We start from the raw sequence: 14,872 nt of genomic DNA, 5'->3' as shown, positions 1-14,872 counted from the left end.
TTTTGTACGAAATGCACGTGTTTGTTTAGCTCACCACTGCCAGTTTTGTCCAGAATGGGATAGGGACAGGGGTGGAGGGAGGGCTGGTTCTTTACCCCATCCCTTTTATCTTCTCCATCACAAGAAAAAAAAAAATAAATCACATTTTGTCCAGTTTTGAAAAAAGATCTAGACAATTTGATTTTTTTTCTAATTTTTTTTTTTTTTTAAATACCAGTGCATGACTGAATAGAACTTATTGGTCAGGATCTCTTTTGAACAGAGCAGTTGATTACTGTGCTCCTTCCACGCCTACAAAAAAAACAAAAAAAAAAAGAAAACGAAAACAAAAAACAAAGAGTTCATTTTTTTTGGCAAAATTTGGCAGCGTTGAAAATGGTAACAGCCTTGGACGAATGATGGCCCTTTTGTATTCTTTTACGTGTTCCTAAAAAGATTAAAGAGCAACATTAAAAATCCAGTCTTTTTTAGTTTAGTTTTTTTTCGTGTGTGTGGTTTTTTTTGTTTGTTTGTGTTTTTTTTTATAAAGACCTACAGTGTTAGGCAGGTGCTTGCAGGGGTACTGGGAACCACCTGGCCTGCGATATCTTTGATCTGATAAAAGTGCTGTACGGTTGAACTTGCACGCAGATATGTTTCCCATTATGAAGCAAAAAGAGAGACAGAAAGAAAGAGAAAAGAAGAGAGAGGAAAGAGAAGAGAGAGAGAGAGAGAGAGAGAGACATCAGATCTCAAGTTTTCTGTTGCTATTAAGTGTTAACATTAAGAGTTTTTAAAAGGCCAACTGTGTGCCCCATGACTGGAGTCCTTGACTGAAACAAACATCTGCTTGCATATCGAAAAAAAGAAAAATACGGCAACTTGTTTACTGAAAAAAGGGTTCTCCCAAGTGCAGCTATGGCAGTTCTGAAGATCCACTGAGGTACAGTAGGCTTTTGAATATATTGTGATTTTTCCTTTCTTTCTTCCCCCAATGCCTGTGTTTCTCTGGGCGGTGTTCCTGCGGGGCTCGGAGGATCAGCAGGCCGACGACTGGGGCAGGGGCAGGGCCCTCTCGTTCTTGCGGCCCCCGTTCATGTGCGCGTACGGCTGTCGCTCCTCGAAGCTGGCCCGGAGCACCACCACGCCGGGGCCGTTCTCAGCTTTGTGTCCTGAGTGCTTGTCAGTGGGTTGGAGGGTGGAGGAGGGATCTAAAGGAATGCTCTCCATGTTCTCAGTCTCCAGGTCAAGCTCCTCTGTGTCCGGAGGCTTGTTCTCCTCACTGTAGAAGAAGGAGACCTCTTTGAAGGCTGGGTCCAGCTCGTCTTTGATGCTACCGATGATTTCCAAGAAGGAGGGTCTCATTTTCGGGTTGTACTGCCAGCACATGCGCATCAGTTCAAACCTGGGCGAGAAACACACAGGGAAAAGCATTTACTGAGGTGTTCTACGAGCCCTGACTGGACTGGACCACACGGTTCAGAACATCATTCCACTCTGACGGCAGACGAAGTGCTGAGATCCCCGTGCCAAATTTCAACCTCCCTTCTAATAACCCTTTTACTGCTGTAACTCCCACCTCACCCTTCTCCACTCCCTCTCACACACCTGCCCATACCTGTTACCTGACATCCATTCATTGGATGTCATTACCTGACAACCATTTCATACTTTAATTCTGACCTGATATTTCTCCTTTTCCTCCAAAGTGCCCTGTGCTCACTCGGCCATAAGTTACGTGACTGTGCCTCTCAGAGGATCTTTTTCAAACCACCAATCCCACCCCATCAATACTGCCTTGGAAAAAAATTAAAATAGGAAATACACACAAGGTAAAGCACTGCTTTTTTTCCCCCCGAAAGAAGAAAATTACATTCAAATTAATTGTAATCCCCAGCAGACATTTTCCAATCTCAAAGACACTCTCTAATATTTTTATTTTAAAATTAGGTTGTTTTCATTTACAGCCAGGGATGCATTAATATTTCACGGAGTGTGAGATCATCTGTTTAAGCACATCCATGATTAGATCTGTACAATGTCCCATGCTGGCAAAACAAAACCACAAAATGAAACAGTAATACAGACATAATGAAAACAGCATTTTCATGACACAGCAAAATTGGATATTCCCAGGAGATCGCCCTGAGCTTTAAACATAACACAAGAAAGGATTTCACTGTCTGTGAAGGTGGAATAGGGATGTCTTCTGTTAGCACAGTGCAGTAATAGGACAAATTTAAATAAGAAAAGGAAGATTAGCATTAATTCTTCGAGCCAATCCTCTGTGTACACAGTGCTCAGAGGAACACGCTGTGTGGAGGAAGTCACTGCTGGCCAAAACTACTACTCTGTGTTAGAGTAAGAATGGAGCTAAAAATAAAATAGAGCAAAGAAAGCTCTCTCATTTAAGGTAACACACTGGAGAATCCTTCGTGTCCTGACTTATCTGTCAGCACTGGGACCTGCAGCCCCAGTGAGACCCCCCTGGCTTGCTGGGGGTTCACTTCCCACCTCTGCCAGCCTTCCCTCAAGCCAGGTCACATCACCTTTTAGCTTTAATTCTACAGAACAGCAGTACCATACTCCAAACTTCCTCATGTTTTCAGAGCGTAAACAAGCAATTCTATTTGATCCTTTAATTAGAGCTCTCACTGCCTTGTGCCCTCAGTTCACCAGATCTCTGCATCAGTGGGGAAAGATTATTTTTTTTAGATTAAAAAGAAAACAAACAAATGAACAAAAATTGGCTCTCTTTTTGAATAGCACCTCCAGAGTAATGGCTCTGCTCTAGGAGAAACCTTCCAACAGGACTGTCACTGAGCTGGAAGACCCTGGGCTGTTGCTGTGCACAGGTTTGGAGAGTCCGGGAACCCTGGCCTGGAACAAAAACCACAGCAAAGAAACCCCCTCCCCAGAAACCTGGGAAACTGGGAAATCCTGTAGGATCTCCACTGTGTTCTGAGCTGACTGAGGCAGCAGGGAGAGGGCAAGCGGCCGTGTTTGGGCTGCAAACACCGCTGAGTGCTTTGACCAAACCCAAAGCAATCGGCGCTGAAGTGCATCTCAAGTCCTCAGTCCTCCTGCCAGAGCTCCGCTGGCACAGCTCCCCGTGAGCAAACGTCAGCCACCTGAGAATGGCCTTGTGACACCCAACGAGGAGCTGGCAAAACCAGTCTGTGCTGGGAGCACTCCCCGGGTACTCAATGCTGCATTGTAACCGCACGTAGACACGTAAACACCGCTCGGCCAGCGCCGGGTTTTGAGCCTTTAAAAAGCCTCTCAGAGCAAAAGCGAAGCCAAGCTATAAAACTGCACCGTACCCTCACCCACGAGAGGGGAGGGAAGGCTTGAGACATAAATATATAAAATCCATTTCTGTTACTTCACTGCTGTTTCCTTTCCAGCTGACTGCTGCGTCCCTGAATAGAAGCGCTGGCTGGAGCCAGGAACACTGGATATTCACTGGCACTGCGCCCCGAGGCCTAAGGGCAATGCTAAGGAGATACCACAAGCAGCGGAGTAATGCATGTGACATCAGCACAAACAAGGACATGTGATGTTTCTTTTAAGCCATTCCAGATTTAAAAACCCTACAGAGTTCCCATAAAAGGATTTTTTTTTTCTTTTTAACTCTGTGTGTCCGCCAGACCTTGTTTACATTATCTTAAACAAAACAGAAACCTTTCCAGTAGACAACAGGAGAATTTACAGGCTGTTAATAGAACCTGAGCAGATTTATAAAGTACGTTCCTGACTGGTGGCAAGTGAGCTCCAGGGAGCTGGAGGCACCGTCATGGGACAGGGGAATAGCCAGCATCCCTCTGTGCATCTTTTGCTCAAAGAACTGAGCAGAAAATGAATTCTGGTTTGCGCTGAGACAATAAAAAACAGAAAATGGAAAGTTCCTATAGATGCTGAATTCCATTTGGGCTTTGCATTAGGCTTGATTTGGTGGGGAAAAGCGAAAGGACCTCTCCTCCCCTGCTGGTGGTGCCTGCTGACAGTCCCTCTGCAGAGCAGACCCCGGGTTCTACCCAGGAACAAAGGGAAATCAGCACTGCGTAAATAGTCTCCTCATCTACAATGCCTGTGGGGGAAGCAATTCTGCTTCAAAAACAGAGTGGAATTCCAGCCTCCACAACTTTTAAAAGCCCCATGGGAACACGCTGTCTGAGAGCTTCAGCTGTACCCAAGCTCCAGCCACGCAGCCGTCACCTGATGAGCGGTGCCATAACAATGGGAGGACATAAAAACATCACTTGGTGCACAGGAAGAGGAGAAAAACAGCAAAGCTTCTCCTGGCACTGTCTTACTGAACCATCTGTCTCATTGCATGGTTCTGTCTGCAAAACCACGCCAGCTATGCCAAGAGGGTGTAGCACAAACACAACTGAGTCTTGTTTCACCCTGTGCAAGACTAAAAAGCCTCCAGAAATACCATCCCCTTTGTGCTTTGCCCTTTTTTGCAGGGATTTACCACCTCTGAACCACGGGACAACCACACCATAAAATCCCCCCTTTGCACAAGCTTCTGACAAACCAAACTGCAGAACAGAACCTCTGCAGCTCCTGCTGGAAGCTCCTGATTCACTGCTGAAGGGGCCAGGAGAGCACAGGCACCGACAAGCACGACCAGGAGATGTGGAGCATCCAAGCCTGCCGGCACCATGAGCACGTGGGGGGAACACGAGGTCCTGAGGAGAACTGCTCCGTGGCTGGAGGGTGCACGGCTGTGTCAACACTCACAGCACCCACACGGTTCAAAACAGTGGAGTTGGTGACAGCAAAACTCTCCTCTCTGTTCTCATCTACACTTCCCCAAAGTAGTTACCTCCTCCACCTGTCCTGGAGGTTTCTCCATATCAGCACACTCCCCTCTCCCTACAGACAGGTCCCCTGGTGTTCTGACCATAATTCCACTGGTGTTCTCACCATAATTTTAGTTGTTTCCAAGTCAAGCTAATTTAAAGAACAAAGTACCTCTGCCTTTGCAGCTACCACGTGAGACAAAGGAACACAGTTCCTGGTTCCCTCTCCCACCTGCTTCCAGACAGCACCAAGCCCAAATAACTGATCTCCCTGCAGCAGGTGGGCTTTGCTTTTGGGACATCCTGAGAGTCAATATTAAAGTATCACAGACCAGTCTCCACCAGCAAGAATTTGTGCTTTCTAAAAGACACCTTCCACTAGCACAGACATGCCAAGAAACCTGTCTTTAAGCAGAATCTTTTGGCAACCTCCACAAAAAAGAGGATCCCTTATTTTACAAAGGGTTTTATAAAGCAGTGGCCTGGAACAAGGTGGGATGTCTGGCAAGATCCATATGGAATTTCAGGGCTCTTTGTTACAAGCACCTTTCTGCCTATTCCCTAATTTTCTTGTAGGTCCCTGGCAGCTGAGAGGGGACAGGACCTGTGCCTACAGCCAGGTGTCTGACCCTGCCCACAGCCACACCTGTGAGGGGAACGACTGGCAGGAGTTGTCAGGTCACCAAGTGTGGCATAGCATTGTTAAAGCATCCTGGGATAATGGGGTGGAGGACAGGGAAAGGAGGGAAAGCACAACAGTAACACAAAAGACATTCTTTGAATGCCAAATGCCTGTGCAGGGAACAAAGGTGAAGGTTATTCCTGGAGCTCCCAACTGTTATTCCTACAACAGCCTATTTGAACTTCAGCAGATTTGGATGTCTGTCCTAAAACAAAGACAAAACAGGCTGAAAGAGAGCTAAAGCAAGTCACAATAAGGTCAATACATTCTATTTTTTTTTTCATTTTGGACATTTTATACTCAACTGTGTCAAACAAACCCCCACCGCTAAAGCGAGTGCGCCTTGGTTCTGAGTTTAGCCCCATTCCTTGTTCTGAAGGAGTGAAGCAGCTCCATTCAAAGGCAGACTTTTTTTATTGTGCACCTCTGCACCGTGAGGCCGAGTCCTATGGCCAAAACTAACCTCTGAACTGCTTCTTCCTCAGAATCAGCACAAAAGAGGCCTTTGCTGTTGCACCCCGGTGCAAAGATCTGCTCTGCCAGACTTTAACCAAGTTCTCCCAGCTCACAAGCCAGGACCCTGAGAGTGGATTCATCCAGTAGCAACAGCCAGGAGCAGAGGAGATTTCCTGAGGAGGGGGAGGACAGAGAGCTGGGTGGGCTGCAGTAGGGAGAGCTTCAGCTTCTGTCAGTGCCTCCCCTCCCACCCCTCTGCTCATACCACACGTGCCCCAGTTAGTGAGGAATTTCTAAAGCTGAATTTCTCCCCGAGTTTGTTCTCACTGCAGAGGTGTTTGTCCCTGTGGACTCTGATCCTGTCACACACCCCGTTCGTTCTCCCCCCATTACACAGCTCTGACCATGTTAAACAATGCCCAGTCAATCGACTGCCAGGAATTCTCCCCAGCATCCCGAAAGGGAAGGAATGTGAAACCAAGGAATCACATGGCAGCTACACCTCCCCCTGCATATACCACCCACCCCCCTCAAACAACAAAACAACACTGCTTGTCATCTGAAACCGCAGCCAGGCTCCAGCCAAAAAAGCTATTTTCCTAAGAATCCCAAGCAGCTGAGGCCCTTAAGTGATTGTATCCCTTCTGTGGGCCTCCAACAAATTTCAATAACTGCAAGACGCAGTATTTCCTTCCCAAAAGTCAGTTTGGGAAGTATATCAAAGCAATAAAGTCTGAACAACTGAAAGTGCTGTACACAAAGGCCAGCAGAAGTATTTCAGCAATGTAAAGCTAAAAACTGAAGCTGCTGCACTGCACACCCTCTGCTGCTGCGAGGCTTTGGGTCGATGCTGGGGCAGGGAGAGGTTTTTCTGTGAAAAAACACTTTCTGTGCTTTCAGGGAAGGAAACTGTTTGCAGGGGGGATTTGTTTATCTCCATGGGGTGAGTGCTGTGAGTGACACAGCAGATCCAACGAGGCTTCCGACAGAGGAAGGATACACTGATTTATCTGTATGCTGAACTAAAAAGTTGAATTCCAGTGTTTATGCACATCTCAGCTTGTCCCAGGCTCTTTTCTCTCTTTATGCTCAACAGAATTACTTTAAGCAGAAGAGACAAGGTTTAGGCACAGAGTCTCCCGCTGTAGCAAATGCTGCTTATGAGCTTTATAAAGTCTAATTTTATTCAAGAGCACCAAGATTGTGCTTTGTTTCCTTATCAGAGGAGGAGGATAGCCTAAAGTGAGATTCTGGCTTTCTGGAATGTCTGACTACTACAAAATACTGGATTGACAGAGACTGTTTGAGCAGCACCTCCCGTGACTCATGACTCGAACTCCTTAACAGCCCCTCCTGTGGCAGATGGGGAAGAGCAGGCACCGAAGGGATCAGGAAGAATGAGCAGTGCAGGGAGGAGACAGTGGTGGCTGTGGCACTTACAGCATGTCAGGGCAGTTGTCTGGTTTCTCCAGCAGCCCCCCCTCCATCACGAAGCGAAGCACCTGCTCGTTGGTCATGCCCTGGTACGGCTGCTCCGCCAGCGTCGCGATCTCCCACAGCACCACCCCGAACGACCTGCAACAGAGAGCACAGCTTGAGGAGCCTGAGCCATCCCTACAGGACACAAGGGGGGGATTTCTTAGCTGATGCTCAGCAGTAGGTGTCCATGGGTGTTTTCTTTTAACACAGAATTCCCACTGCTCAAAAAGCAACGCGGCCGTGGTGACAGTCACAGCACCGTGGACTTCAAACACCTCGGGTGGTGTCTCAGTGGTGAGAAGGGCTCCCAGTTCTGAGTGACTCTTCAGAACGGCCTCTGTAAGCAAAGACTGGCACAATTCCATCCCCACTTTTCACACCAGTCTGCAGCCCAGAGCTGGTCATGTTTATGATGGTTCAGTGGTCCAGCATTACGTGGCTACACCAGTTCTGCCCAGGTCCATCAGTAAAAAAGCCACCACAGGCTCATTGCACCGACCAGGAGCCTCCTGACTCAGAGGAGACTGAAGCTCTGAGCTTGTCTGGAGAATCAGCTCACATCCCATCTTCCTTTAGAGTCCAGACTTTAGATGCACTGCCAGGTGGGAAGAAGGGAAGAACAGTGGAGATGGGAAAAGGAAAGGTACAGGTAAGGGGGAAAAAAATGTAAAAAATTAAAAAATCCTATCCTATTCTATTCTATCCTATCTCCATGCTGGCTGTACAGCTCAGGCTGGACACACACCTGACCATTAAAGTCTGCAGTAAGATCTGTGTGGCTGGGGGCAGGGAATCAAACCTTCTAAGCAGTGGAGAAGTTGCAGAGACTTTATTTAAAGTAAGCTTGGCAAGCTTTCCCCCAAGCCACAGAGACAGCAAGAAAAAAAATCTGTACACTTAATACACTAAACTCCAAATCTTCATGTAACACATCTCAGGTACTCCTGATAGTGGCTGAGAAGGCAGGAGCACAGAACTGTAAGCTCTCGTTCCAGTGCAAGCTGCTTTTCATCACTTGAGTCACACAAATCCACTTGAAAAGCTGCATTTTCCCTCACTGCTCCACAGGCTGAGAGAGCCAGACAGCAAACACACACCACCCCCTGGGCATCTCACCTGCCTCACCACCCACAGCCAGCAAACCAACCAGCCTCCACTGCCCAGGCACAAAAACACTGCTTGGGTAATGCCTTCCATTTATCCCTCTGCTTTGGTTTCTGCCACATTCTAAGTCAAAGGTGCAAAGTCAGGATCATACAACAGCAACAAACCCAATTTTTGGAAAAGACACGGAAGAAACATGAACATTCTCCAGCCTCTTGTACCAAGACCCCAATTTGCTGTTTTAAGCAGCAGAATGTTAAAGCCCCCAGGAAAAACTCAGTTACCCCTTTTGCAACGTGTATGTAACTGTGTTCTTCAAACAGAGCTTCCAGCTCCTTCCAGATAACTCCAAAGGACAGCAGAAGTGAAAAAAAAGAAGTTTGTCTAATAATAGGAATTGATTACTGGCGAAGGAAGATAAGCAGAGTTATGTAATTGGGTAGTTTGGACGCAAGTATTGACACTTTCTAAAAATATCTCCATTTAAAATTAGTTTATTGAGCAGACATGGCTCAAATTGTCTGCACTGCACTGAAGGGGCTTTACTTTTAGAGCTGCTGGGCAAAAGGAGGAAAATCTCGCTGCTGTCTGAGTTGTGTGGCTGAACTGCTGAGTCAAGCTGGGAGGAAAACGCGCAGTTCCACCGGGGCGTTGTTACGAAAACAGGAGTCCGCTGTCATTAGCTGGTTATGGCTGAGTGGTTTTATCTTTCAGCTATGCCCAGGATCTAAACTGGTTTGCCAGAAGCCACAAACAGCCTTACAATTGTTTGCCTTTCAGGGGAGGGAGAGACAGAGGGTCAACGGAACGTTTTGGTGCCTTTGAAGCTACTTTGATCGCTGCAGGAATAATGAGGACAAGTCCTGCACACCTACTCATCTTATTATCCCAACTAATAAACTCAGGTTGCTCCTTCCAGGCAACTACCAGCCCTGAAAGAATGCAAGATGCTGAGGACTTATTTATAGAAATCCACCCTCACCCTGAAGAGTATTACATTAGTTTTAAAATGTCCTCCTTCCCTAACTACAACAAAAACAGTCCTGTCTAATTACCTCATTCTTCAGCCTGAAAAGCAATAAAAGAATGAACTGCTAAAGCTCCACCCTTCAAACCTCCAGACACTCTCCTTGCAGTTTGCCATTTCACCTTACAGCTTATAAATCCTGGGCTCTGACCACTTTCACAGTTTGTCTTTTTGATATCTTGGCTTCCAGAACTGATCTCGAAGAACATGTCACAACATCCGACCAAAAAAACCAGGAAAAACAATCTCAACCTTCTTTTTTTTCACAATTTAATGCAAATAAATGGCTCCCAAAACAGCCAAGCTCCATGGTTTACATGGAGCACTTAAAAATCTGAACCAATACAAGGATTCTGGTAATTTTTCCTGGCATGGAGAGACCTTCAATGTATTATAGTGTCTGGTCTAAAAGTTACTGAGGAGTAAGTTGGACTGATCCTTTTAGCCATAAGCAGATCAAGGAAATAGTAAGGATTTCATGACAGTGATAAGTCAAGCTCCTGCTACATTTGGAATTTGGATTGAAATGTCTCTGTAGCTGTGGATACACATTCTAAACAAACTGCAAATTTCTCACATTGAGCCACTTGTTTTGTGCCTCCAGAAAGTGCATCTCTGTGAAACAAATTTTCAGAGCAAATCACTTCTAACAATTAAGATGTGAAACCCTCCCAAAGAAGAACTGTCTGAAATACCCATGAGTGCTGTGGACCTCCTCTCCATAAAACAATTTTTTTCCTCTCTATGCTTTCAAGTAAAAATCTGTCAGATTTTCCTGCTCCTTCCCTTATATATTCCAACCTTGTAACAAGTAAACTACTTTCCAGGTCAGGATATTTCACTCAGACCGTCCCACTGATCAACTGCAATGTTGTTTGCACAACCCTGCTTTGGACTGAATGACAGACAAATGCCAAATCACGGAATCACAGGATTGTTTGGGTTGGAAGGGACCTTACAGATCATCTCATTCCAGCTCCCTCTCACCTTCCTCTAGACCAGCTTGCTCCAAGCCCCATCCAACCTGGCCTTGGACACTTCCAGGGATGGGGCAGCCACAGCTTCTCCGGGCAACATCTGCCAGGGCCTCACCACCTTCGGAGGACTGGATATTAGGATTTCTTCCTAATATCCAATCTAACCCTACTCTCTTCCTTGTCAGCATTGAAGGGAGCACTCACATACTTCCTACAACAAGTACAGCACTAATTTACTTCTGACACTTGATTTGGAGTTTTTTTGTTTGGAATTTGAGTTGTGTTTACAGAATAACATCACTAAACATCTCCAGGCTAAAGGAAAGCACACATGGAACCAGCCTGCTCCGTCACCACAGGGACACCTGACCCACATTCCCTTTGGATGCAACGGTTGGACCCGAAAGTTCCTCTTGTGTGGTGAGAACAGGCAGCTCTGCCAGCTCCTCACTCCAGGCTCAGCCAGGTCGACATCTGGGGATTTTCTAGTGATCTAGTCCAAATTTCTGTCTGCTTTGTGAAGCCATTACAAGTCCCAAAGTTCTTTTACTGGGGGGACTGCCAAAAGCCTGCCTGCGCTGCTCCATCAGATAAATGGCTGATACAGGGCTTCCCCTCGACTCTACGTGGTTATTTTCATCTGTTTCCAAGTCTGAGGGTTACTGGATTCAAAAGTAAGTTATTGGCCATATGTAAAATAAAATTTAAGCACCATTCTGTTGCTTTGCTTTTTCACTTGAATTCCTCTTATGAACATTTCACTCATAGCTGGTGCTCTGGACCACAGACCACTGACTCCAAATCCTCAAGCTGTTTAAAGAAAGTGCAGTTTACTACACAAAAATGCCTTTCCTCCTGACTTCTAGACATTTGGAGGCAATCAGCTGCCAATTCTGTAACAGATCAGCAGTAAAAACATCTTGTTAGGAAGGCAGAGAAATCATAAAAGACAGAGTAGAGGTTCTGCCAGTACAAGACCATCTTCTGCCAAGTCCTCCCTACCTATGTCCAAAAGCTGGGGGGTGTGGGGAGTTGTTCCAGAGGATTACTCCTCCTGAGTGTACTCCTCTATTAATAACTGCACAGATACAGCAGGCAGGCAGTGTGCTTTAAAAGAAAACCCTATTTCTGCATCTTGCAGTACATAAAAACGAGCAAACAAAGCTCCAAATGGAGAGGGATATGTGTGAGGGAGAGATCCCCGAAAAGCCTGCTGGTGTACACAACCCATCTGGGGGAAAGGGGAGTTGTTTACACAGAAGGTTTTGATGGAAAAGCAGGTCAGCACTAGGAACCCTTCTATATTCCTGGCAACTTTTAATGCTTTTCTTGAAGGAGGAGGGCAATTTAAAAAAATGACAACTTGCTCCTCTAGGTGAAGGTAATGTTTTTCACTGCACAACTGATTTTACAACTAACAGCAGGAAACAGGCCACCACCTCCAGTTTCAGAAATCCATTTAATTCTGCTCTCCCTGAGAGACAGAATTTAACCTCACGAGTTCTTGATTTTGCAGTGGGAATATGGCCATAAAGCAGAATGTTTCAAGGTGGAAGAAGGGAGTTACCTTTGAATGGACAGGACACTTAGTTAAGCCTACTAAAACAAGAGGAGGGGATAGAAAGAAGAGGGGCTAAACCAGCTTTTCAGAGCCCCTTCTTTGTTACCAGACGTCGGAGTGCGTTGTGAAGACTCCGTCTTTCAGGGATTCCGGGGACATCCAGCGGACAGGCAGCAACCCCTTCCCTCCTTTCCGGTAATAATCTGTCTCGTAGATATCTCTTGTCATGCCAAAATCTGGAAGGTATAAATGTTTTGAGTTTGCATGAGAAAATGATGGACATTTCCCCTTCCTACCAGCCAGGCAATCACGCTCTGGTGTAAAGGATCTGCAGTCTGTTCCCACAACACTTGACTTTGCAGGCACTTCACCTGCTGCCTTAGGGCTGGTGACCTTCCCTTCCAACACCACCAACAGACATTTGTGCCACTGACTTCAGGGCTGACAAGTCTGAATGATTTAAATATAGCAACATGAAAAGTTCCAGGATTTATGCTCAAGCTTTGCAGTAAGCTGAGTCTTCCAAAGGTCACATAATTCACTAATTATTCCCCATATTCAATGATTTTCTTTTCAAGAGTGTAAAGAGGTCCTTTAGTACTTAAAACTATTGTCTTTAATTGAAGAACTTCACATGTTGAGGGACATCCTTCTCTTGTGTTTTTTTTCCCTCTCCCAAAGGTAATTCTCGGTTCCTGTAAAATATTCCATTTCAAGTGCTACTGAGGATTAGGCTATTAATTTGTGACTAACACAGACCAGTATTAAAGGCACATTTGGGTTATATGCATGTCCTTGGCTGTTAATACATAAGCATTTCCAAGACTTGGGGTTCATCTGACTGTAACTCAGATTTATTCCAGCACATTTTTTCTGTACAATCAGCCTGGGGCACTCAGAACTGCTGGGTCTTGGACTTGCCTATAAAACCAGTTACTGTGTTCTCAAACACTAACCAAAAAGTTAACAGATCAGGTACCATTAAATCTCTCACTAATATTAAATGCCACCTGCTGACACAGAGGGCAAAATCCATTTTATCAATACAGACCTGGAGTTGCCTCCCCCCCCTTTTCTTTTTCCAGGAGAAGTGGGGTGAAAAGGGGACAGAATTCCCTCAGCTCTCGCAGCTGTTATCACCAGCCTATGGATGAGTGACCGAGCCCAACGTTCCCTGTGTGCTGGGGACACTGGTACCCTCAGTGATTATGACTAAAGAGCCCATCTGTGCAGCTATTCCAGCACTCCCACACACCAGGGTGACTTTATCCTGGCTGAACGGAAAATTCTTTCAAAATGTAATGCAAATAAGAAACAGATACGCAGCGAACACAGGCTGGTGTGGCACAAAGCTCTTCCTCTGAGAGCTGAACAGTCTGAGTTGGCGTGTTCCAGCCAAGATGCTCCCAAACTGTTTCTACATGAAGGGATTTTCAATACTGGTAACACAAACAAGAGCAATGCACCACATTAAAATGCTTTTGGGGTAACCACGGACATGTTAAAGGGAAGAAATGCACCATCTTCAGTTCAGAGAACTGTAAAACAAGCTGGTAGGGGGGAGGAGGAGAAAACTGGAATGACTTCCTCTGAACCTGCAGAAAATGCACAAAATCCCCCAAAGATCTTATTTCCTAATTAACTGACTCAAAATGAAATAATTTTTTCTTTCTCCCAAATGACAGGATTACTTACACAAATTATCAAAATAGCTGAGTTAAGCTCAGAGAAAAAAAAATTAGTTTCCTTCAGCAGAAGGCTGTTGCTATACACATTATTTTAATATGCACAACTCAAAAACAGCCAACAGCTTAAAATCACCCTCTCTGGAGAGAAGACTGAAGAAACTCATCTGACACTATTTTGGAAGGATGGTGAAGGGAAAAAAAAAAGGTGGTGATCCAACAGCAGAGCAGAAGAAAAGCCATTCAGCTGTCTGGGAAGCAGAACTCCAGCTCAGACTGGAAAGCACCCAGCTGAAGTCAAGCCTTACATTCCACTTCCAATTCAGATATGATTTAAAATAATCCTAAAGTTCTCATTCTTGAATCAATAAACAGGAGGTGGAATTATTTTTGTGCATTAAGAGAGGGGCAAATGACACACCCGTGGTGACCACGCCATCCACCCAGATGTCTGCAGCGTCTGCACCTCCAACCACTGCCTCCCCAGCTCTTTGCAAACACATGTGCTATACTGTTGCCTCACTGGAACAACAGCAAGTCGAGTTCACTGCTCACAGGTCTTAAATCACAGCAAGCCTTCGTAAGGAACATATTTCACTCTGTGGAAATTTCAACTAGAGCTCAGTTCTAAAAAGTCTTCCCAACGATTTTCAAAAAATAAAACGCCTTTGAAGATGCTGATTTTTGAGGATGACTGTGATTTGTGTAAGAGTCAGGAGAGCCCACCTCCAATTTTCACTGTGAAGTCTTCTGCCACCATGCAGTTCCTGGCAGCCAGGTCTCTGTGCACGAACTTGTTGGCGTTGAGATAGGCCATCCCGTCCGCGATCTCCCCTGCCATCTGGATCATCTTCTTCAGGGTCGGAGGGGCCTGCCCGGGATTGTTCTGAGCAAGATGAACGAGATAAAACAGGTAACAGACCATGTTCATTCTCTCGTGCACATTCTGTCCTTTAATTTATCCGTATCAGAATTTCTAGATCAAGGGCAAAAGCTGCTGAGCTCATTTTCTACGTGGTCTGCTGTGATTTCAGCGGCCCAAGTGTCATCTTTATCCTTCAGACCCTGTATCAGACGTGCCAATTTTAGCCCTTAGACTGGTGGTCTGTGT

At 45.7% G+C, this 14,872-nt stretch overlaps 1 protein-coding gene across 3 annotated transcripts in view; it reads right to left on the bottom strand.

Moving 5' to 3' along the window:
• Window positions 1–523: 523 nt before the first annotated feature.
• IGF1R (insulin like growth factor 1 receptor) overlaps window positions 524–14,872 on the bottom strand; it is a 167,200-nt gene continuing 152,851 nt past the window's right edge. For all 3 annotated transcript variants that reach the window (XM_027714814.2, XM_027714815.2, XM_027714816.2), the window contains exons 18-21: window positions 14,488–14,647; window positions 12,183–12,312; window positions 7,369–7,503; window positions 524–1,384 (exon numbers count right to left, since the gene is read on the bottom strand). In XM_027714814.2, coding sequence (XP_027570615.1) covers window positions 1,018–1,384; window positions 7,369–7,503; window positions 12,183–12,312; window positions 14,488–14,647 — 792 coding nt within the window. In that variant the 3' untranslated portion in view covers window positions 524–1,017. The remainder of the gene's footprint in view (window positions 1,385–7,368; window positions 7,504–12,182; window positions 12,313–14,487; window positions 14,648–14,872) is intronic.

The sequence above is a fragment of the Pipra filicauda genome, unplaced genomic scaffold, assembly GCF_003945595.2.
Source record: "Pipra filicauda isolate LSUMZ 115617 unplaced genomic scaffold, ASM394559v2 scaffold70_size2993248_pilon, whole genome shotgun sequence".
Lineage (NCBI taxonomy): Eukaryota > Metazoa > Chordata > Aves > Passeriformes > Pipridae > Pipra > Pipra filicauda.
This window is presented reverse-complemented; position numbering and strand designations above follow the sequence as displayed.